The following is a 24,612-nucleotide window of genomic DNA, read 5'->3' as shown; positions in this document are numbered from 1 at the left end:
CAGATTGCATCACTTTTTCAATTATTTTAGATCAATTTAGAAGGTTGATTGGTGGGATTCAGATCGAAATTGTTCATTCCACCAACTAAGTCGCATTGAATGTCATTACTCTTGTTTTCTTTTATAGAATATGAGAACAAATTGGAGGTGAATCTTGATATTGCTCAAAAACCAGCTGGAAATCCACCCTTTCTAGGATCACTCACACCAACAAGCATTGAGCCATTCATTTGTTGAACCACAAATTGGCATATTGTGCCACCGGCAAGGCTCTCAAGGACATGGCCCTTCTTTGCCAGCTCGGCTCTCGTCTCGACCGGTACCTCAAAATGGCCGCCCGTTGGCACCGTCCAGTTCTCGTACTGAAGTACGTTGGGGATGAGCTGCAGCAGAGGCGACGAGCAATGTTAGAAACAACGGTACTAGTAAGATGCATGTGCTTTACAACACTTACTTGATGGTAAGACCTTGGAGCTACAACAGAAGAGAGTGGATCCATCCCTCTTGCTAAATGGTTTAGCAAAACTTCAGTTGTTCCTGCTATTATCATTGCCCCTCCACTTGCACCTATAACTGCTTTCAGCTCTCCATTCTGTTGTCAAAATTATTTAAAAGATATTCATGTTTTAGACTATTTGCAGGCTTGAGCTCAGCTCGTTTAAATGATAAAATTGTAATGCATGTATGTGTCTGCCTTTTTAAATCTTTTATCCCCTATACATATATTATATATATACATCACCACAAATGAAAAAAAGACTATGTTAAAAGGTTTTATGGTGGAGAACTAGTTTAAAAGATGAAGTAGGTACAAAAATAAAGCCTTTTTATGATAGGAGACTATAGGAGACAATAATATAATGTTAATAATAGTCAGTTTTGACAAGAATACCTTGAGAAGGATTGTAGGCGTCATGGACGACAACGGCCTCTTCCCAGGGAGGATGAAGTTGGCCGGAGCAGGAGGCGGCGCGTCTGTTGTGGCGTTTTCAGGCACGGAAAAGTCATCCATTTCGTTGTTGAGGATGATTCCGGTGCTTGGCGACATGAACTTGGATCCGAAATACGAGTTGATGGTGGTGGTCATGGACACTGCATTGCGTTCACTATCCACGATGGAAATGTGGCTCGTGCCGTGATCGTGGATTTGGTTCCATCTAAATAAAAAATAAAAATAAAGAGAGAACGAGACATGAAAAATCTCATTCCTTTTTAAGTATTTGAATCAAACAAACACAACAAATGTTGTGGAAATAAGACAGTATCATTTGCAACTAGACAAGCTCTCACCTCCCACCATAATGGCTGGAATTAAACGTTGTATTGTCCAAAATAGTCTTCCTCAGCTGCGCAGCAAATTCTTCGGACAACATATCCTTCAACACCCGTCGCACGTCGACAAAATCCGGATCGCCGAGGTTCATCCTCACCGCAAATGCGTTCTTCAGAGCCTCAATCTGGCGGTGGACCATCAGGGACCTCGGAATATCCGAGTTGTCCCTGTACCCCGCCAGAATGTTCAGCATCTGACAAAATCGAGAAAAATCATCAACAACAAAGAAACGACTGCCACACTCTTAGATGACTTACAAGCACCATAGCCGCCCCCCCAGACGAAGGCGGGGGCATGCCTACCACCTCCACTCCCATCACGTTCGCCCTCACCGCTCTCCTCAGCTCCACTCTGTACCTCTCCAAGTCCTCCATACTTAACACTCCTCCGCCCTTCCCCACGTCCCTGACCAGGCTTTGCCCGACAGAGCCGTTATAAAATACCCTTATTCCCGCCCTTGAGATCACAGCAAGCGTCTTCGCCAGAGGCTTGTTGTGGCACACATCGCCCGGCCTTAGCAGGCCATAATCTTCGACTCCGAGCTCACCATCTGCATATGCAGATACGGCGATATCTTGAACCCCTTCTCTGCAACTAGCGTGGCGGGTGCAACCAGCCTCCTCCATGGAAGCCGGCCGTGTCTCCTCCAGACCTCCGCCAGACCCGCCAGCTCGCCAGGAACTGCTACGGACAGCGCCCCGCTAGCTTTCAGAGCAGCATTCCCTGCATACATGTTCTGGCACAGAACTTTCATCGTCAAAACGACGTCGTTCCAATCCATCCAATTCAACACCACAAACATACTTTCAAAACCAGGGGCAGACCAAAAAAAACACGGTATTTTTTTAAATTTTAATTTGAGACCTTTAAAAAATAATTTTTCTATTCGATTTGATGATAGGAACTTCTTATACAAAAATTAGCACATAAAACCGATAATATTAACAATTTTATAAGTTTTTTTTTTTTTTGCTTGGTCGGGGCTTAAGCCCCCTTTACCTCATACCTCGGAAGCATGTTTTGGAGCCGTTTCTCTCATGTCGTAGGCTTCCGCGTCGCCACCGGCTAGACGGACCAGCATGAACGCGCCGCCGCCAATGCCGCTGGAGGCGGGGCTGACGACTCCGAGGCAGAGGGTGGCGGCCACAGCCGCGTCCACTGCATGTCCGCCCTCCACGAGCACGTCCCTCCCGATCCTCGAGCACAGGCCGTGGTCAGTGGCCACGACCCCGTGCTCTGCAGTGACGCTCTGCCGCCTGCCATCGCCGGCTGCAGCAGCAGCAAACGATGACGACAGCAAGAGAAACTGCCATAGAGAGGTCATCCACCACGACATTGGTCGTAGCTGCAAATGATCTGTAGAAGAAAACTACAACTATCAATGGAACAGTAACTCAGCCTCGGATACATCGATCCATTCAAATTCATATAAAAACAAAATTAGACTATAGAAACTCACACTCAAGTAAATATATCACAATTTGTGGGAGACTAATTTCATTTATTTCCTTTTACTCTTGCCAAGAAATGGCTAAAGGTGTTTACGAGATATTGTTTTTGGATTGTCTTACTTGGTGCTTTTTTGCTTGCAAAGATAAAATCTGTGCCTCGTTTTTTTTTTTTTTTTGGCTACACTTTTTTAATGTTTTAGATATTTTGTGTAAAGCGTGACTTTCGCACTCGTAGATATGATTATAACATTTCTGGTATTAACTGAATTGATTGATTCAATGGATTTAATTCAATCGATTTATATCAACACGTGGCTAGAAATTCGAACTTCATAATTGGATGTGACAATTAAACATATACGGTTGATTTCGATCAATTAATTTTGACCTACTTTGTAATTTTAATCTAACACGTATTTAAAGGAAAAATTTTGTTGAAATAATTGAAAGTGTCAATGTTTCTACAAATCAAAAGATGGAGATATTATTGAAACGAAGAAATTAGTATTGGCATGCATGTGCTTAGTAGGTGGGCGATGGCAACATTCTTGGCACATGCAAAAAATGATGTTACGTTGCCGATATTTTGGAATTTAGGTGCAAAATCGGATTTCAAAATTTCTCATGATGACGTCAGCAATGAGCTTTATTCTCAACATTCAACAAAATAAAAACTTAGACATTGCTAAAGAAATCCATCAATTATTAAATTTTATTTAATTGAATCCTCAAATTCTTGTTATGTTCAAGAAAAGGAAAACTCTGCTGATTAAACAAGATTATTGTGATGACAGCTCTTATAAACTCGTTAAGGAGTAAAAATAAAATCTTGAACTACAAAATAAAACAGATATGCAGTGTGCCTATAAACGCAATAACTGCTGTTGGATATATATAAGAAATCATCAAAACAATGATCCCACCCACCCTTTCTGCTGCGCTTACCCGTTTACCATAAAGCATTCCACAGTTGAATGATCCATCTCTCGAGCTGCAGAAATGGCACGATATCGCCCTCGTTCAAGGAATCGTGTTGTTTGCGGATGATCCCTGTGTCGAGGGAGAAGCCAAGAACAGTATTTGAATGAAAGAACCATGGAGTCAACTGCAAAACAGAATCAAGAGTTGAAAAGTCGGCTCATTACCAACTAATATTGAATCAATTTTCAACTCAAATGGTTGAGTTTGGTTTACTTTGAGGATCACAACAGTTAACTTTTATAGGCTCTGCTTCGTTGCTTTTGTGATCTTCAGTTTCTTCCAATTAATCCGTTATGAAAAATGACCATAAAAATTTGAATTGAAACTAGATTGTGCTTAGCCACTTCACTCTACAGCGTAGATGAGTTCAAAAAAACACACGGACACGGGCAGTTAAGGTAGGTTGCTATTTATGCAATTCAAACATGGCGATGAGTGGCTACCTTAGATACTCGTGAGTGCCATCTCTTTGACTCTTTCAGTCGAACACTTTAGCCTTTACCGGATGAGCATAAATCTACCACCACACCGAGGACTTAGATAGGAGTTTCACAGCTTCTAAGCCCAACGGCTGCATCAACAGCCACCAAACGAACATTCTCTAACATCCATGGATTTAACAACTGCAAACAGAAAGATTAGAAATCGAAATTGTAAGAAACTAGAACAGCCTCCAGTTCAAGAAAATCTCATTTTATCTCTATATTCTCGAGTCTAGGTAAATGTAGCTCAGCTCCTTGATGATATCTACCATGACATAATTTCCACAAAAGCACTAAGCATCAATTAGAATAACAGAATAATTTACTCATGTAGGCAAGAAATGGAATATGCTACTACCATAACATATTCACCAAGTGTGCATTTCACAACGAATGCACCTCTTAAAGAATAAACTGTTTGTACCTCCACCTCCACCTAGCTACGCCCTTCCAGTGGGAGCTTGTTTGGGCAACCTGTCGTTCCTGCTGGTGGGCTTCTTGCTAGGAGAAGAAGACCCGAGTGCCCCTAGAGCATCGAGAAAGAACCTTTTGTTAGGAATGATTCCATCTTTATCCATACACACGAGCAATTTCTCCACCAGCTCTTTCATATCAGCTTTCGTATAAGCCTTGTATAAGAGCTTGTAAGTAGTCGAATCAACGGGGAGCATTTGAGAAGCACGTGCACTCTCAAAAAGCATGTCTGCCTCCATAGGCAGAGAATTCTTGCAGTAGACATCAAGCATAGCATTCAAAGTCGACACTTTTTTCTCCCTTCCCGACTCAACCATCTGGTCGAATATCTCCCTAGCCCTCGACACATAATCACAGTATCCATACATCATAATGAGGCACTCATAAGTAATGAAGCTCGGTCTATAGCCCATCTCTGTCATTTTCTGGTAGACCGAATCGGCCTTCTCCCTCAGCCGCGCTTTCCCATAGTTTGTGATCATGGAATTAAACGTAGGGAGCGTTGGCTTCTCCTTGGAGCGGAGCAAGCTCTTAAACACTTGCTCCATCTTATCGAATTCTTGCTTCCTCCCATACGCATCAATCAACAGATTGAACGAGATGATGTCGGGCTTTATCTTCTTGCTCTTCATTCTAGCAAGAACCAGCTCCATCTCCCGAATCATCCCTAGCTTCCCGTAAGCATCCATCACCCCGTTAAACGTAAAGGTGTCAGCACTAACAATGCTCTCATCAAGATCTTTAAACAAGGCATTGACTTGATCAACATTCTTCGCCTGAGCGAAAGCTCTCAGAAGGATGTTGTATGTGACAATGCTTGGCTGACACCGCTCCATCCCCTTCATCTTCTCAAAATAAGAGACGGCCTTGGCCAATGCCTTGGCCTTGTCCCGAGAGTGGAGATGGGCCGTGATCAAAGCATTGTAGACCGATGTATCGGGCTTACAACCGCTATTGCGCATCTCGGAGAAAAGCCACATCGCCATTCGACTCTGCCCTTTCTTTCCCATCACAGAAATCAACTTTGAGTAAACCCCATTATCAGCTATATACCATCTCTGCTTCTGCATCCATCTGAATACCTAAAAACATAATCTTTCTTTGAAAAAGCCTCCTTTATACTAAATCTAACTTAATGTGAAAGTACTAATAAGCATGATATGAATAATCCCCAACATTAGGTGATAGAACACACAAAATGCACACACTCAATATCGAGAGAGAGAGAGAGAGAGAGGATACATGCCTCCTTCATACTAAATCTAGCTCAATCATCGAAAACATGAAAGCAAGATATAAACAATTCCCGAAATTAGGCGATAGAATGCATAATATGCCACACACAAAGATCAAAGAGAGAGAAAGAAAGAAAGGATAAATGTCAATCTAGCTAAATGTGAAAGCACTAAAAACATGTAACAAGATATAAACAATCCCCAGCATTAGGTGATAGAATACACAATATGCCACACACAAAAATCAAAGAGCGAGAGAGAGTATAAATGCCAATCTAGATTAATGTTGGAGCCCTAAAAACATGAAGCAAGATATAAACAATCCCCAACATTAGGTGATAGAACACACAAAAATCAAAGAGAGAGGGAGAGGATACCTCGAGGCACTGAAGCCACCTTTCGCTCTTGCCGAGCTCCTCAAACAGCAAGAAACAGTGGTCGGTGCGCACAAACTGCACATACTTATTGAGAGTGCTCAGCAACGGCTCCTTATCCGATATATTCCTCACGATTGATCGAACCAAGTCTTCAGCTTCTGAAGTTGGAGAGGAGCTGATTTTCTTGCGGGTCTTCCTGGGACCCGTTTTCTTTCCGGGTGAGGCCGAAATCCCGCACATTCGGATTCTTGAAATTGGGTATGGGCGATGGGTTGAAGATTGGATGTAGCTGGGTTTTGGCACGGAGGTGAGTTGCAGAGAGGCGGACGCGAAGGGGAGAGGAGGGGTCGTCGTCATACTGGACTTGGTAGGCCTCGGCTGGTTGCTCCGCCGTAGACTCTTTTATCCAGATTTTCTGTTAGGGAAGTGAAGATTTACTCAATAACTGAAAAAGTGAAAATGCCTGCTTCTTCTTCTTCTTTTCTTTCTTTTTTCCTTTTTTTTTTTTTTTGTTTTGTTTTGTTTTGGTTTTGGGGTAGATTGTTATAAAAAAGAAACTAATGATAAAAAAGGAAAAAATAAGGTATTTGAAAAAAAAAAACTGTTTAAAAAGAAATTAATTATAAGAAAGGGGGAAAAATATATAATACTAAAAAATTTAAAAATGAAGTGGGGATATATAACTAATTATAAAAAAGGGAAAAAATATATAAGTAATTATAGAAAAGGGAAAAAAATATATAAGAAAATTTAAAAATGAAGTGGAAAAATACTAATTAAAAACAGGGAAAAAATATTGAATTAAAATAAAAAATAAAGTGGAATTAGGGAATTGAACCCGACGTGAATCGAACACGCAACCTTCTGATCTGGAGTCAGACGCGCTACCATTGCGCCACGGATCCACTTGTTGTTAAAGTTGTAATCTGATGATTTATATAACAAATTCAAGTAATAATTAAAAGTATTTTTCTCGATATAGTAAATGTGGCTAGCTATCTCAAAAAAAAATAATAATAAAATCTACGAGGTAAATTAAAGGTAATGAGGAAAACGGAAAGACAAGCATAAAAATGTGCGTTAGTGTAATCTCAAAAATATAATAAGAATTTTTTTTCGTGGACGATTCAAAAACGAAAAATAAAATAGTAACATTTTTTTTCTTTTGTCATCTTTACATTTCAACATCTTTTTTCTTCTTCATAAGAAAATGAAAATGAAACTTGTAGGCGCAACACATTCACGCAATTAAATCAATACATACGAAAGGAAAAAAAGATATAAATTTTGGATCAAATCATGAAAAAATCGTGGATGCAATATATAGATCTCAACGTTGATTTGAAAGATTTCCTGTCTTAGTGTTGAATCCAATTGACACTACATTTTCACAATCTTGACGAACGTTGATGTAATGTCTATTAATAATAATATGGAGTAATATATAATGTAATTTTGCAATTCAAAAAAATATAGTATAGTGTAATTTCTGACACAAACACACACACACACAAGTTATTAGCATTAGGGTCGTATCATTCAACAAAATTACATATCAACATGATTTTTCACAATATAGATTAATGAGTTTTTTGTCAGATTATTATTATATTCAAATTCAAATTCAACTCATTTTGGTAATCATAACATTCAAATCCAATATCATGCCACTCCTGTAAACTCAACTATAAAATGAGATGATCAATCAAGAAATTGAACATAAATTTTTCCAAAAAATGAAATTGGACAGAAACAGAGTGAATACAAAGATTATCAATAAACTCATAAGCTTCCATCTTCCTACTTCTCAAAGTAAAGGGAAAATTGCAGCAGAGATTAGCAGTTTGATGATACAAAGAAATGTAGCACAGTGAAGACACGATTCTTTTCTGGGGCACAAATAGATCCTCTCTCTATCAACAGATGAATTGTAAGTTGAACTTCATAGTCAGGATATTACATTACCTCGTCTCCAGAACTCCGTAGCATGCAATGAGATCCGATGAGCCACAATTTCTCATAACCAAATAACCAGCTTCAGGTGACTGAATTGGCCATCAAATTCATGAACCTTTCTCATAAAACCACCAAAGATTGCCCAGAGTTCTATTTCAAACATCAAATTTTTGTTGAAGTATTCAGAAGTTGGTCATTGTAAGCTAATAATAGTTCTTCAACATCTGTTTTAAATGGCAGAACATAAGTATCCAAGAAATTACTCTCCTGCATGCACATTGCCCTGCTCAAGCTTGGATCCTTCTTCAACACACCCTTCAACTTTAGAATCTCCAGAACTTTGTATCGTGGCATTACTCGTGCTTCAATGCTCATCGACAACATTATAGGAATCTGAACAACCACCGATCTGCTCAGCTTAAGATTGCTCAGCAGCAATTCAAGTTTACGTCTCAGAGTTGCAACAGATAGCCCAAAAATATACGGGGACTTCCTAAACATCAAATCAATCTCTTCCTTGGAGAACCCGAACGCCTTGTACACTTCATACTTAGCATTAAATGTATCGCTGTTCATACAACTAAGAACATGAATACCATGAACCAGCATTCTTGAACCCATAGTGAAATTCATGGCCAGCGCTCTTGAAACAACCTCTTCAAGTTTATCGTATCTCAGAGTAAAGATCCTGGGCAGTCTAACCAGCAAGGATGACAACTGTGAGCCAACAACTCCACAGCTCTTCAGATACGCAACATTATCTTCCAGCGTGTGTCTCGCAAGGATAATCCTTCCGCACCTTGTAATTATCCGAAACAGATTGTCGTTAACACTCTCTTTACTTCTAGTCCTTCCATCAGTTGCAATGATTTTCCTAATGAGATCAACTCTAGGATTCAGACATCTGTCAACACTGCAATATAAGATGCAGGGGGTTCTAGAAATGAAAGTACCTAGAAGAGGTCCGGAGAGACCGAGTTCTTGAAAGAATTCAACTTTGGGTTTCAAAGTTTTTTCAGTATCTGAAAGGAGAAGCCGGGGTACACTATTGACTATGGCTCGGATATGTGCATCAGAAAAACCAAGACCTCTAAAGAAACGGACCGTTTGTTCAGGCTTTTCAAGAGTTTGGCAGTGTAATTTGCTTGAGATTGAAAGGGCTCTATTTTTGGAGAGTTTTAAGGAGCCGACCAGGTAATCGGCTAAAATAGAGTTTTCCACATTTAGTTTGGGAGAAATGGCCTTCTTCTGAGACAATGTAGAGTAAGCCGTAATCCATGAGATAAGTGACTTGCTAGGGCTGGAGAGATAATTTTGTGATGGTGAAGGTAAGAAAATAGATTTAATTTGGAAAGCCTGCATCAGTTTCTTCATTGTTTCCTGCATGTAAAGATAAGAACAGTTCAACTTTCAAACTCAATAAAAGAGCTTCTCACTCTCTCTCTCTCCCTCTCTCTCTCTCACCACGTGCGCACACACACACACACAAGGAAGTGTGTAGCAGATTGATAAAAAATGTAGAGCTGAAACAATACAATGGAAAAACAAGATAAGTTGTTTTCCAATTCTTTTCTAACTTTTTATTTTTGGGAACAATGTACATCTACAACTAGAAAGTAGAAACACATAGAACAACAGCTAACAAAGCAGCAAGCCAATCAAATCAACATAGAACTAAGCCATATAAACTAATTCTTGCCATTTAGGACAGGAACACATCGGCAACAACGTTAGAAATTTCAATTAGAGATCGACTATTTGGCGCCAGATACACTCAGGATTCAGGAATACTAATGATCACTCCTCAAATCTCAAGAGACATGCATCTCAGTGTATGCAAACACAGAACTTTATCATCATAGGAATTGGTTTGCAGAAACTCAAATGAACATCAAAATAAAAGGGAGAAAAATCAGAAAATGCTCACTCTCATAAATCATTTGGTTACTGATATCATTACTAAAAACTCTAGTTTCCAGAAACTCAAATGAATATCAAAGTAAAAGGGGAAAAATCAGAAATTGCGTAAAACATTTAAAGATTAGGGCATGTAGTCATTCTCAAAAATCATTTGGTTACTGATATCATTACTAAAAACTCAAATTTCAAAATGCCAGAAAACCGTGAATACCATAGCGAAATGAGCGATAATATAGATATTATATGACTCAGAAGCAGCACAAACCAATACGAAGAATTGCTGCAGAAGTTTCGAAAATCATTGAAGTTTCCAAAAATGTTGATCTCCAATCCCTAAATCGATTGAAACTGGACTTCCGAACTCCTTTATTTAGCATTTGCACAATATATTAGTTTCCTAGCATAGTGAAGTAACGAGAATAAATTGGTTCAAGATAAGTAACTGAGCGTTTAAGAAGAATAATGGTAGACCTGTTGGCTGCCGGATATGAGCGGCGCCGCCGTAGGGGAGGTGGCAGGAGAGCAAAACACAGCAACGCCGCCGTACCAATATCTATTCTTAATTTCTCACACCTCTCGTCCTACCTATTCATCTTCATTATATTTGAGTTACTGATGTTTGTAAAGTAATCTAATTTATTTAATCATAAAAGTGGACATGTATAGATAAACAATAAACAATTGGATATCATTGTGTAGTCTATCCAATTTAGTATTTACAACCAAAAATTAAACCATATTATATGAAATAAATAAACCACTAAGTTTAGAAAAGATGAAAAACAAATGAGATTCCATAATTTTGTAACAGATGAGATTCCGATGCTTGTATCTGTTTTGACACTGATTTGCAATTTTTCATCACAGCGTAATATCAAAATAGGCTTTTTAAATCAGTAATATTAATATATCCCGTCCAGAAATAGCAAAATGCCAACTCACAATAGCCTAAAAGAAATTGGAAATCGAAATTAAAACCCTAAATCAAACAACAAGGAGAGCTAATCGCACTAATAACATAACAGTAAGCATTGAATCTTTTATGTATAGATAAAAATAATTTAAACTAATCTACTATTTTGATGCATTGATTAATTTTGAGCTTGTTTGATCATCCCTCAAAATAAAGTCCTCTATGTTTGTGTGTCGTGTGTTGGTCAAATCGTAAGGGGTTAATATCTAGGGCCAAAGGTCTTGCGTTCGAATCTCATGTGACACGGTCTTTAAATTTCTTTATTCAATACTGTTAATTTATCAAAAATAATGTCATCTATGATTATTATACGCATTTATGTGTCAAAAAAAGTAAAGATGAACTGCAAAAGAAGTTATTATGTAATTATACTCCGATTTTTGGATTGTTATTTATCATAGAAATAGAATATTATACTATTACGTTATTATTCTTATCTTAGGTAAACTAAGATTTGTAAAATACGCACCATTTTACAGTAGCAATCAAATAGATAGTGTATAATATATTCTTTTTAGGGGAAGTAGATAATATATTCTTGATTTCTTTCATTTATAAACTTCCCTTTTTTCTTAACAAAACTGAGATTTGAGATTAAAATGAAAAACAAAAGGATGAAAGAAGACAATCAGATCAAACTAAATAATTGAATAAGAAATCTAAATTTGATTTCACGTGGGAGAATAAAAATCACTTTCAATCAGTACAAGTATATGGGTTAATTCTCCCACAATTTTCTAATTTTGCATAGTAAATAAGTAATCGACCACCTAAAAATTTGTTCTTAATATTTTTGTTGTGACAATTCCCCTAATTTAAACCCCTTCCTAAGTGTGAAATGGCAATATATACAATCCTTTAAACAAGTTTCCCCCGCTCGCTATATGCTGAAATGGCAATAAATTTTCAGATGGTGAATTACTATGCAAAACTAGAAAGTCGCGGAAAACAACAAAAAATAAATAAAATTTCGTAACTTTATAAACAATTAACCAAAGTATATTTATCTAGTTCAATAATGGGATTCAATTGCCATCGAGAGACAGGGGTTAAAGGCACTATATCACAAGGAAATGAAAATAATAAATAACAATTTACAACGACAATGGAGAACTGGGAGAGATGGGACTGGGATTTATGTCAATTAATCAATGGATTAAACATCCCTTTACACAAAAATTGAAGGGGAGGAACTAAACATATGTGAAGACTAGCCCAAATTAGAAGGCAATAAAAACAATTAAAAAATTTAGACAAAAATAAAAAATGAAAATAAAAGAAGAAACAATGAACAAGTCACAGAAAAAGAATTAATTCCAAGAGCACATGTACAAAAGAGCTTCACACAGATATTGCACATAGATCGTCCAGAACCTGTCGGATGTTAGGCCTTTCATTTACAGGAAGAATGCACCTCAACGACACGGCGAGCATGTCATCCATGGCTTTCGTGTGTTCTTCGCCTCCAGCAATGTCCCTGTCGATGCAGTCCATCCCCCGTCCTTCCTGATCACAGAGTCGAACCCAGTCTGTAAGATCCACAGCGCCCGACTGGCCTGAGATTATGTCACCTGCACTCCTTCTCGTCAGCAGTTCCATCAAGATCACGCCAAATGCATACACGTCTGCCTTAAATGATGGGGCCGGTCTCGCTGCAGTGGCAAGCTCTGGGGCGCGGTAGCCTAGAGCGCCCAGGTTCAGTATCTGCTCAGCAATGCCTGGAGGCGTCATCAGGCGGTGGAGGCCATAATCAGTTAGCCGGACAATGTATTGAGAGCCTTCCAATAGTATGTTTGTTGGCTTTAGGTTTCCATGGGGGAGGCCTCTGTCGTGGAGGAACATGAGACAACGAGCAACATCAACGGCGACTTTCAGCCTCTGGTCGAATGATAACATGGAATACCTCCGAGGCGTCGATTCTGCATCAAATGTACAAATGTAAATATTAACAAAATCTCGATCAATCAATGTTGTTTTATGCCCAACATATTTGCTATTGAAGGATTCAAACCAACAAGATTGCCTGAAAAGATGCAAAAATAGACTATGGATGATTAAGTTATGTGTAAGCCCTTACCATAAAGATGCAAGGCCAAGCTGTCGCCTAACACGTAGTCCGCCAAAATAAGCCTTTCTTGTTCTCTTGGTCCCCAATAATATGCACGCAATGGAACTACGTTCTGATGCCTGACTGATCCAATCTTCTTTACTTCCTTGGCAAAATCTTTCTTGTTTTTCACCAAGCCAACCCTCAACCATTTCACAGTGAGCATATGCCCGTTATCTAGAGTAGCTTTGTATAGAGTGCCATGGCTACTTCTACCCAGCACTTCTGCTGGAGCTCGAGATAACTCCTCAGCTGTAAATTTGAGTGAGGAGTCCAAGAAGAACAGCTCTCCAGCCAATCGGTCTGGTGAATACACGTCCAGTGTAACAGGTTGTTCAATTGTGTCAATAAAACGAGGAGATGATTGCATTGGGGATCCTGGGGAGGATTTCCTTCCAGATGTTGTTGGATGACTGTCTTGTTGACTGGGATTTGTTGAGGCAGCACCAGCTGCCACTCCCTCAGGCAGTATGTGCTCAACAATTTCAGTGCCGGACTCCATTTGCCCAGACAGAGATCTTGAATTCGAAGTCAACAGATGATCATTAGAAAAGCTCAACGAAGTGGGAGGTGGATCCGTGCTTCCATGGAAATTGAAGAGTGAAGACCGACCAAATCTTCCTGCTTTTGCATCTCCACTAGCAGTCTGATGTGCACCTTGTGCACGGAAATCTTGAAACCGAGCTCGCTGATAGGCCCAAAGAACAAAAGCAATCATCACTACAGCTCCAACAGATGCAACAATGATGGCTATTTTTATACTATGTTTGGAGCCATGATTGTGTCCGTCGGTAATTTGGCGCGGGACATGTCCAGAGGAAGAAGAATGATGGTGTTCAAGTTGATCATTGCCAGGGGTAAATGAAGAATCAGGAAAAGAATTCAAGTTTTCAGGGATTTTTCCTGACAAATTATTGTAAGCCACATCCAAGAACTTCAGACTTGATGGTAGTTTACCAGGAATATGACCATTGAAATTGTTATGGGATAAATCGAGGTACTCGAGAAGAGTAAGTTTGCTCAATTCATCTGGCAGTGGTCCAGATAGATTATTCCTTGCAAGATTCAGCAACTTAAGCCTCCCCCAGTTACCGATATCAGAAGGCAATCCGCCCATCAAGGCATTGTTTGAAAGATCTAAGGACTCCATTGGTGGAATAGAAGGCAGAACCAGCAATTCACTAGTATGAGAGCCTTCAAGAGGAATTGCTCCTGTCAAATGATTTCCTGACAAGTTCAAATTTGCTATGGTCATCGAAGTAAAGAAGCTATATGGGATTGGACCATCAAATCTGTTGGAGCTCAGATCAAGTGTACTGAGCTTCGGGTAGGAACCCAAAGTTGAGGGCAGCGCTCCCTCTAAGGAATTGTTCCTAATACTGAGTGAAGTCAAACTTTGGAACTGTGTCAAATTGGGAATGCTTCCTCTCAAGGCATTGGAGCTCAAGTCTATAATTTCCAGATTGCTGCCCCAATTCCTCAGAACAGATATGTCGTCTGATAACTGATTTCTGCTGAGATCAACAACTTCACAATTTCCCAAAGACAGTGGCAATGAGCCTGAGATTGAGTTCGATGAGAGGTTGAGAGTTACCAAAGTTGTTGAGTTGATATTCTGAACGGAACCTGAAAAGGTGAAAGGAAGACTAAGCACCTCGGTATAGCTCAACAAAATATTAAATGGAAATGGATATTTATCAATGAAAATAGTAATAAGTCGATATAATACAAGCAGACAAATAAAAAGTTCTACTACATCACTATTCCATGTCTTTCAGATGATACAATTAGCAGTCAAATATGTCCTTTTAGTTTCAGATAGTGATAAAAACTATGGAAAAACATTTTCTAAGCATTCCAGGAGATTAAATAAATGCCATAACAGTTTCCGTGCAATCCCAACTAATGTGAGAGGATAACTATATTTATGTTATCCAATTATAGGAACAAACTGGTAGTCTGATGACACATAGACTTCATGCTAATAGCAGGAGGGTACAATATTAAAATTGCAGCGCATTTTTCCAAAAAGATCAGATATTCAGGAGCACAACTTTAAATAGTAAGACCATAAGATCTTCTACGTAGCTGTGTAAGTAAGGTATACAGAATAAATGCAGAATCGTATTTCAATATTCAATGATAAAGTACGAACGAAATGACTGCTGCTTCCGCATAAACTAATTCTGCTCCAAGATTGCTGAAAATTTTCTTAACATAAAAACCCAAATAGCGTAGATAATCTTCATTTGACAGTTGGTTTCCATAATTCACCCCCATCCACATACCATCCAAACTCCACCAGTAATCATGGACATTTGCAAAATGAGAAATAAAGACACTCTAATTTTCCAACCTCTCATGCTAAAGCTTTCAAATGCAAGTAGCATAGTTGACCAGTTAGCCAAGTCAAAAAAGGTCAAGGTTTTATTAGAGGTTCCTTAACGACTTGTCATTCCGGTTAAACAGCTGCAAGACATTTCCTCAGTGTCGGGAGAACAACTCTCGGAACAAACATTTGTTCCCTAAGTTTGGCTGCAGTTGCAAAGGTTAATGAGGCGCAAACAACTAGAGGAACTTAGACTACTAATTTGGGAACTACTGTCAGCTTCTAAGAAAAACGATAACCCTTCTCAGGTAGAATTTATATAACAATGAAGACAATCTACACGACTTCAACGGCATTCCACGACAAATTTAGACACAGCAAAATCAATAGTTGACACATGTCTCCCAATAAACGGCGGGCAAAGAGATCTAGACTTAGTTAATGCTTTCCAAATTAACTACAGACGATCATGTAAAACACAGCAACAATCAATTTTACCCAAAAGGAAACTAACTGATCCAATACTGAAAAGCAAAAAGTGAACCAGTAGTCCCCTCCACTGCAATGAAAAGGAGAAGCACTAATCAATATCAATTGACATAAAAAATCTCACCTGAAAATCCATTAACACTGAGATCCAACTCCACCAATGGGATAGTCCCCTGCAAGAATCCCGTTGGCACAGACCCAAAGAGCTGATTATTCCCAAGCCTTAGCACCTGAAGATTTGGCAACTGCTCGAACTCCGGCAGTTCGCCATTGATCTCATTATCGCCCAAATCCAAAACCTTCAGGTTCCGAAACAATTTCATTGCATCGGCCCCCCAAAACCGCCCCCCTAACTGATTTCCACTCAAGTTGATGTACTGCACAGTGTTGGCCAAGCTAGACACATTCTCCACACTCAATTCCAAGGAGCCGAAAAACTGATTCCTGCTTAAATCCAAGTGTTCCACATTCCTCAGCTCGGGAATCAGCTCCCCCACATCTCCCTCCAACTGATTTGAATGCAAATCCAACACCTTCAACTGCTGCAAGTTGCGAATTCCAGCAGGGAACCACTCGGAGAAGTTATTGTTCGAGAAATTAACGAAATGCAGCGCCCATAGATCAGTCAATCTAGCCGGAATCGGGCCGTAGAACTGATTCTCCGACAGATCAACCACTTGGAGCGACGACATTACGCCGAGAGTAGGCACGAGGCGGCCGGTGAAGGCGTTTCCGGCGAGGGTTAGGTTCTGCAGAGACTTCAGCGGGATGAGCGTGCTGAATTTGAGGTCGCCGGAGAGGCCGAGCCGGTCGAGAGCAATGGAGACGACAGAGGAGGTGGCGGCGTCACAGACGACGCCGTAGAAGCCGGCTGGGCAGGCGGAGGCGTTGGAGGGGTAAATCCAAGTGGAGAAGATTCTATCAGTGGGGTCGAATTTGATGCCCTTTCTGAACTCGAGGAGTGATCGGACTTCGTCCTCGGAGGCGGAGCCATGGCGGGGGAGGAGGAGGAGGAGAAAGAGAGCGAGGAGGGAAGTCACAGAGAGAGTCATTGGTGGTGGTGGAGCAATGGTGGTGCTAGGGGTGAGGCATTTGGGGGGTGGTGGTGAGAGGGGAGGGGGGGGTGGGGTGGGGGGTGGAAAGGGGTAAGGAGATGGCGGATTAGGGTTTTTTATATTAAAGGGGAAAAATGAGGAGTTGAGTTGGTTTCTGTATGTATATATGTGTATCAGTTGTATGTATAGGTGTGTGTGCAGCACCCCTCACTGCTCCTCTCTCTGAGTGTGTGAGAGAGAAAGAGAGGAGAGAGAGTAGGGTTTTTATATATGGAGAATGAGTTGTAAGTGAGAAAATGGGTGAAAAAAGGTGAAGAAAATGGAAGTTTTATTCCCATCAGTGGGGCCGTCTCTGAATTATTTTTTGGGTTTTTGCTCTTTATTTATTTTTGGTTTGTTTATCGCTGGTGAATTCAGGAATTTGTTTTCTTTTCTACTCTTTTGCAACAATTTCGCTGTTGATGTGCAAATGAAATACTGGGATGACTTTTTGCTAAAGGTTTATTATTATTTATGTTATTTTGGATGGAGTCGAATGTGAAAAAGGTTGCTTTCGCACTTCTATCAATTTATCAGAATATTTTTCTGTATTTAGGTAAAATAAATTATTTAAGTATCAAATTCTGTAAAATTTAGAGAAATTGTCCTCTCTTTTACAATAAAGGAATCCAAAGCTCCTATAAATGTTTAAACCACATTGGCTCTCAAAAAAAATGTTCAAACCACATTATGTCGACACGCTCGACAAATGTTCAATCTTGTACTAGTATTTGATAATAAAAATTATCTACTTTAAATTTGCCTAATTATTTTATAATGAATAATAGATTTACTCCTAAACATACAGCAACTTGTGACATTAATAGACATTTAATTCAACCGAGTACACAATTTATCATTATTATTATTGTTAGTATTATTATTATTATGCGTTTGTGTTTTAATAAGTTAGAGAGTTGCTAATTTGATTTGATTTTAGTGTTGGGATGCTCACAAGATGGAGTACTAATTTATATGGGTTCAACACAATCATTGACATCCCTCACGTAGGTGTATCTATTTCAAAATTGAATGTTATACTCAATGAATGGCATTAAATACATTATTTGTGTTTGTTCCAATTACTATCAATTTTGACTCCTTTTAATGTGCTTAATCAACTGATGGTAAATAAATCGCCCATAATTAAATAGACGTGACATTAGAGTACTGAGTTTGCATATCTTAAACGAGATATGATACGTATTTCATTCATAATTATTAACGTGGTATAATAATCACACACAAAAATAATAGTATAAAAATATTGAATTGTTGTTACAATTTGGGTATAGGTGTTGCTATCATGTCAAACAACTGCGGAAATGGAGATTTATTAGAAGAAACGCCTAAAAACTCAATGCAAGCACACCCCATTAGCTATTGAGTCGAGCTTGTTAAAAACTTCTCGGTAAAAACAAATCGAGAAAAACATCGATGAAGGAAAAAAGAAAACTCGTCTATTATAAATGAAACGATCAAACAAAAAAGACAAAAGAGAAAACGGTTGCGGTCACTAATTAACCATGCGCACAAAGAAAGGGCAAGTGACGTCATTCGCAATAAAGGGGCGATATCAGGAATGGCATGGTCCCACCATGCCTCCTGATCAACACTCGAGGCCAAATGGTCCGCCACTTGATTCCCCTCGCGGTAAGTATGCGAGACGCGAATTCTGATGCCCACTAGTTTGCCACAAATTTGAGACCATCGATCGTGGTAGCGCCAAGGGATGCAGGGCGAGCCGGAGGACCAAAGATGAACCACAAGCATGGAATCACACTCCGACCAGAGATTGTGCCGACCATGATAATAAGCCTGCTGGAGGACAACCAAGAAAGCAAAGACCTCAACCTTAAAAGCATCGCCACAGTCGTTTGTGAAGTGGAAGCAACCGACGACATTGTTGCTAGCGTCCCGACAAACCCCTGCTCCGTGTATGGTGCCGTTTCTGACCAAGCCATCGATGTTAAGTTTGACCCAGTGGATAGGCGGGGGCTGCCAGCTATCATGTCAAACAACACAAGCACCGTACTAATTTTGTTCATGCATTAAAATGTAACGATGTGTTATGTTGTAATTAAATTATTTACTATATCAAACTATATTGATCCAATTTTAATTGGATCGTGTTTAAGTCTACCCTTGTACTGATGGTTAGTATTGTGCTTCATATGTTCGAAAATATCGTCACTAAGAAACTCAAAACTATTGCTAATGAGGCCTAACTCAAGTGACAAAAATGAAGCACCCAAAAACTCTCGTTTGTTAAAGGTTTTGGATTCAACTCACATGTGTGCGGTGTAAATTTTTCATATTTGTGTGGATAATGGTTCCGCCTGCATACAATTATTTTTTCACATTTGTGTGATATAGAGGTCTCGTCTACGTGCAGGTGACTTATTTAATTATATAATATACACCTCTTGTCATTCTTTAAATAAAAAAACAAAAAAAAACTCATAATTATCATAGGAATCGCTTAGAATATAAATAGTATATAATTCAGGTAAATTGCTACGGAAGTTCATCGAATTGATACATAAAATGCTTAAATGATATTTGGAATATATAAATATGTTACTCCCCCTGTCCCAATTCAATATGTCATTTTTTTATTTGGACATTCTAATTCAATAGGTCACTTCTTAAAATGAAAAGTCACTACATAACAAATATCTTCATATAACTCATTATTTACATCAAATGTCATTGTACTTCAAACATAATTTTTTTTTTCTCTTTCCTACTTTTTGAACATATATATTTTCAACAAAAGTTACTTTTTCTAAAAAAAAAACAAAATAAAAGTTACTTTCTATAACACCCCAATTATTAAAGGAATAAATTTAATCGAGATGCGAATAATTCATAGAAATGAACAGGGAAAAACCTTGTTAAAACCGACATAGGATAGCAAGTCGGGCTATGTCCCTTTGAATCACAAGTTTTGTTTCATGCATAAAACTAGAATTTTCAAATTGAAGCTCAACATGAAGTCATCTTAAGTTGGAAAACAAAAGACGTATAATAATTATTGCTACAACGGAAGTCTAAATAGAAATTTAACCCTAGCCTTAGCTCCGTCCCGTCAGCACCAGTCAGCCAACTTGAAAACATTTGAAAGTATTTTTGGGCTAAATACTAATGTACTCAGTGGGCAAATATTTTCTTAAACATTTCATATTTTCGTAAAGACAGTTTATCCAATTATACTTGACATAACTTAGAAAGTTTAAATTGAAAGAACTTCTAAGACGTTAAAACATTCTTTCATTTGTGCGCACATGTCACACTCCATGTCTGTTACTTGCTGTGATTCCGGACCTTTGAGCCACCGATAGATCCTTTTCTCCCATTTACTTGAATTGAGAGCGTAACCTAGACAAGTTTCATTTGACCTCGGGACGCTACCTAGGCAGGTCTTACATTATATGCTCTAGAGCACATCCAGCATGCACCCTTATAACGCCTCTTAGTTAGTGCCCAATGGAGATCAATCCACCAGGTCAGCTAACGAGTGTACACAATTCTCAAATAACGTGTTAGGCCATAAGAGAACCTCGAACGGTTCGTTGTGGCGAGCCTTAAACAGAGCAGAGTGCACATAAATATTTTATTGGATAAACAATTTACATTTGCATTGTGCAATAAAAGCATTTATGATTTAATTGATTTTACTTACAAATCCAATTACTAAAGAAAATCGAGTAAGGATATTGTTGGTGTTCTTAACTCAAGAACTCTCCTATTTTATTATAAATTATTTGTTTCTTAACATTCGTGCCCAAGTGGCCTATTAAATTGGAACAGAGGGAGTAGTAATTAAAAAATATATTAAATAGTATATTGAATATTCATCATATGTTTATGTGTAAAAATAGCATTGTTATGTTGAAAATATATGCATATGTATATAAGAGAGAGGGAGAGAGGGAGAGAGAGAGAGAAGGACAGCGTATAGGTATTGGTTTTATCATTCGTGATTGGATGGGTAAGGTGATGGCCGCGGGCTATAGAACGGCAGGGAGCACGACGTCCGTCCTCTTTGGCGAGCTTCATGCCATGATGGTTGGGATTGAGTTATGCATTGAGCAGGATCTTGGCATGATCCTCTTGTTTTCCGACTCACTCTTGGCTGTATACATTCTACATGATGAGTATCACAGTTCTGACTCCCTATCCGATGAATTGTGGGAGGCATTCGAACATGGTTACATGTTTTCAGGATGGGATGTTCTAACTACGTGATTTCTCGTCATGGTTACTAGATATTGTATATTCCGATATGAATTAATATAAATTTCCTTCTTTTCTAAAGAAAAGATTAAAATAAATAAAATCTATTATTTTTTGTGGTTTAGGACGAATTATTTTCTATGTCGAAAAAAAGTTCGAATTCCTTTATCCACAAAAGAAAATATTTAGAGAGGGGATCAATTTTAAGTTTTTAACTACCAATATAATGGGGGGCTAAAATAGTCAATTTCTTAATTATTTAATTATCAGATTAATTAAAAAAAACGAACCAATTCGATTCATAATTGAGGAATAGTATAAATTTAGTTTTTCCAATAAAAAAATACAAAATCAAATTATGAGACGCTAAATTCGTCAATTATTAGCACTAGCCTAGCATCCCAACTCAAGAACAAGTATACTTCAACACACTGACATGGCAGAGAAAATAATGAGGCGTCGGATTTTTGTTTAGGTTGGCTGTTTTTTACAACCATTATAAATTTGCGAGTGTATTTTGGGTAAGTTGACTCGGATGGTATTAATGAAACACAAAATTTCCTATATATCGGGGTATATCGTACATTCGAATTGAATCGTACCTAAATTTTGACCCGCATATTAATTCAAATCCGCATTTTGATCCAAATCGTGTAAATGACATTATTCAGTTATACAAATGACGATGCTTATAACTGACACCATTCAATTATATAAATGATATTGTAATATTTTAAAATATTATAGTGTCATTTTTAATCATATAGTGTTATTTAAAATATTACAATGTCATTTACAGTCTTACAGTGTTAATTACAGGAAGTGTCATTTATATTTATGAATAGTGTCAATTATACACAATGTCATTTACCTTGTTATAGTGTGATTTATACGCAGTGTCATTTGCATAACAGAATAGTATCGATTACAGACAATGTCATTTGTATAACCGAATAGTGTCATTTACACGATTTGAGTCAGGATGCAGGTTTGGATCAGGATGCGGGTCAGGATTTGAGTACGGATCAACCCGGGTGCACGGTACACTCAAGTGTACCCAAGACCACCTCTTTTTTTTTAAGTAAAGAATAAAATAAAATAAAACGAATACAAGGGGTACTCGAAACGCTTACACAACACTCCCATTACAACATCCGTCTTATTTAAGTATAGACAGAATGCAATCATTAGGTCTAGAACACCAATCATGAAAAGAATGAGTGAATCCATTTCCAAGATCTAAATTTAATTCATTCCACAATTATATTCTTTTCACCTCTGATTTGATCCCGTTGAAGATATCATTTCTAGCTCTCCAAATGCCCCAAGACCAATGAAATACCAAATTTAAGACATTTCAATTAGGAATCCAATTACTTCACTAATTATGTCGTTTCCATATAATAATAATAATAATAATAATCTGGTACAACTCAATTAGTATAAAAATCAGAACAAAAATATATTATAAAACAAAACGCAATTTAAGTGATAAAATATAAATAAAATTATATTTTTTTTGAAAATACGGAAACATGGGATGATCGGAGGCATGAAGTTCGATAGAGAAATGATTGATACAATCATACAATGTGTTTGTGCATGTGGGGAAACGAAGCATGATAGCAATTTTGAACCCAAAATTATTTTTGTTTAATAAATATGTATCAAAGTATTGATAGTTATTAACAGATATACAACTAACAAAAAAGTTATGGAGGTCAACTTCTGACATCGGAAAGCTAATGTGGGTCATCGGAAGCCAGCATGAATAATGTTTGCACAATTTTATAAAAAAATGCATCAAAACAAACAACAATATTGTCTTGGCCTCAAATGCTCAAAAATAAAATCCATATTATTATATTTCCTCTTTATCACAATAATTGTAATTTAAGCGAAATTTCAAAGAATCATAGACGAAAGATCATGAATTTCTACATTGCGAATAATGAGGTCATACTCAAACAGTAAGTAATTGTCAATTGGTAGATGATGATAGGATCTTTAACTAACGTTATTCAATGTGGAGTGTAAGGACGTGGTACACTCAGAATTAACATGTTGACAATCAAGAAGTTCGCGTCAATTTTACAAAGCCAAAAATTGATCTATATAATACTCCATTTCTTTGATTTTTGATAGTTCAGGTATTAAAATTTAATAATCAATAATTCATAATTTTTTTTATTAAAATGCAAAATAATATTCCCTCCATCCCAATAAATTTGTCCTATTTCTTTTGGACATAAATATTAATGAGAGTTAAATTAATATAGTAAAATATGTAAATGTGTGGAGCTATATTATTTATAGTGTAAAATTATTATCAAAAATAAAAATAGAATAATATTATTAAGATAATTCAAAAAGAAAAATAGGACATGGAAGGAAGCGAGTATAGGATATAAAACGTAATTTACCCAAAATAAATAAAATGAAGCGTTGGAGGGCGGTCAATGTTCGATATGGTAGACTGTTAGTTGACGGGGAAGTACGAGTTAAAATATACAGAGTGTAAAGAACTGTACACTTCCACTCACGTATTTTCTGACTACCAACGCCGTGTGTGGGCCCCCACTCGCCCCGCCTTTTTCTACCCCGCAATTTTAACGCCGTTAGTTGCATGTCAGTTTTCCTTCCTTCTTCGGGTTTGCGTTTTTTCATTTCGCGGGAGACTGCCAAATTTACGGAAAACTCCCCAACTTTGACCCGTTTCGTATGGTTGGGGCATTCCTCGTTCCTATGATTTTGGAAATGGAAAATTAAAATATTTGCCTTTTTTACATTATTCTTTAGTAAAAAATTGTGCTTTCAAAATTACATGTTACCCTTTTTAGGTGGTGAATGTTGAACAATAAACGATAACTGCGACAAAATTGGCCAATATTGTGTAATTTCGGTAGAATCAACAATTTTTATTTTTATATGTGTCTTTTAAAAAAAAAAATCTCACATTGATATTCAACAATTCCATTGCAATACTTAGTGTTTTGGCACTTTAAATTTTGAAGGATGTTTGATTATATGTGCTTAAGGTTTAGAATAATGGATATATGGCTTGGTAAGGGATAGATCATTTCTTGAGAATTTTAGATTTTGTGAATCGTATAAATTATGAAGGCCTTTTTTGTATGAATTAATTTTAAAATTTGCACGTACGTACACACAT

The 24,612-nt window shown here is 37.8% G+C and overlaps 4 protein-coding genes and 1 non-coding gene across 7 annotated transcripts in view; all 5 read right to left on the bottom strand.

Moving 5' to 3' along the window:
* The window catches only part of LOC130993984 (pentatricopeptide repeat-containing protein At4g39620, chloroplastic-like), a 31,770-nt gene extending 24,904 nt beyond the window's left edge, over positions 1-6,866 (bottom strand). Inside the window, exons 1-4 of one of the 3 annotated variants that reach the window (XM_057919031.1) lie at positions 6,334-6,866; positions 4,672-5,803; positions 4,209-4,388; positions 3,554-3,889 (exon numbers count right to left, since the gene is read on the bottom strand). In XM_057919031.1, the coding sequence (XP_057775014.1) occupies positions 4,688-5,803; positions 6,334-6,690 (1,473 nt within the window). In that variant the 5' untranslated portion in view covers positions 6,691-6,866 and the 3' untranslated portion in view covers positions 3,554-3,889; positions 4,209-4,388; positions 4,672-4,687. Of the gene's footprint in view, positions 1-3,553; positions 3,890-4,208; positions 4,389-4,605; positions 5,804-6,333 lie in introns of those variants that run through there. The other 2 variants (XM_057919025.1, XM_057919038.1) reach the window with 2 other exon arrangements.
* Positions 49-3,052, bottom strand: LOC130993886 (glutathione hydrolase 1-like). The gene is given in 8 exon segments (XM_057918922.1): positions 49-383; positions 455-592; positions 893-1,157; positions 1,291-1,526; positions 1,591-1,880; positions 1,883-2,069; positions 2,340-2,689; positions 2,793-3,052. Coding segments are annotated over 7 exon segments (1,665 nt in total). The 5' UTR covers positions 2,670-2,689; positions 2,793-3,052; the 3' UTR covers positions 49-164.
* A 300-nt stretch (positions 6,867-7,166) lies between the features above and the next one.
* On the bottom strand, positions 7,167-7,238 carry TRNAW-CCA (transfer RNA tryptophan (anticodon CCA)). The gene has a single exon. It is a non-coding gene; the product is annotated as a tRNA-Trp (tRNA).
* A 793-nt stretch (positions 7,239-8,031) lies between these two features.
* On the bottom strand, positions 8,032-10,915 carry LOC130994077 (transcription termination factor MTERF15, mitochondrial-like). Its single transcript, XM_057919113.1, has 2 exons — positions 10,681-10,915; positions 8,032-9,669 (listed from the first exon to the last, which is right to left on the bottom strand). The coding sequence occupies exon 2, from the start codon at positions 9,661-9,663 to the stop codon at positions 8,452-8,454; it is 1,212 nt and encodes a 403-aa protein (XP_057775096.1). The 5' UTR covers positions 9,664-9,669; positions 10,681-10,915; the 3' UTR covers positions 8,032-8,451.
* A 1,381-nt stretch (positions 10,916-12,296) lies between these two features.
* LOC130993684 (probable inactive receptor kinase At5g10020) lies at positions 12,297-17,642 on the bottom strand. Its single transcript, XM_057918692.1, has 3 exons — positions 16,232-17,642; positions 13,260-14,915; positions 12,297-13,101 (listed from the first exon to the last, which is right to left on the bottom strand). Exons 1-3 carry the CDS (start codon positions 17,157-17,159, stop codon positions 12,524-12,526), a joined length of 3,162 nt encoding a protein of 1,053 aa, XP_057774675.1. The 5' UTR covers positions 17,160-17,642; the 3' UTR covers positions 12,297-12,523.
* Between the last annotated feature and the right edge of the window lie 6,970 nt (positions 17,643-24,612).

Source organism: Salvia miltiorrhiza, chromosome 1, assembly GCF_028751815.1.
Source record: "Salvia miltiorrhiza cultivar Shanhuang (shh) chromosome 1, IMPLAD_Smil_shh, whole genome shotgun sequence".
Lineage (NCBI taxonomy): Eukaryota > Viridiplantae > Streptophyta > Magnoliopsida > Lamiales > Lamiaceae > Salvia > Salvia miltiorrhiza.
This window is presented reverse-complemented; position numbering and strand designations above follow the sequence as displayed.

What these genes read in the sequence shown, in the direction of transcription:
- LOC130993684 (XM_057918692.1), bottom strand. Translation starts at nt 17,159, where the DNA reads ATGACTCTCTCTGTGACTTCCCTCCTCGCTCTCTTTCTCCTCCTCCTC. An exon ending in CAGTGTTAATGGATTTTCAG is followed by an intron (nt 14,916 to 16,231) that starts GTGAGATTTTTT and finishes TCACCTTTTCAG; the next exon opens with GTTCCGTTCAGAATATCAAC. An exon ending in CTTGGCCTTGCATCTTTATG is followed by an intron (nt 13,102 to 13,259) that starts GTAAGGGCTTAC and finishes CATTTGATGCAG; the next exon opens with AATCGACGCCTCGGAGGTAT.
- LOC130994077 (XM_057919113.1), bottom strand. Translation starts at nt 9,663, where the DNA reads ATGAAGAAACTGATGCAGGCTTTCCAAATTAAATCTATTTTCTTACCT.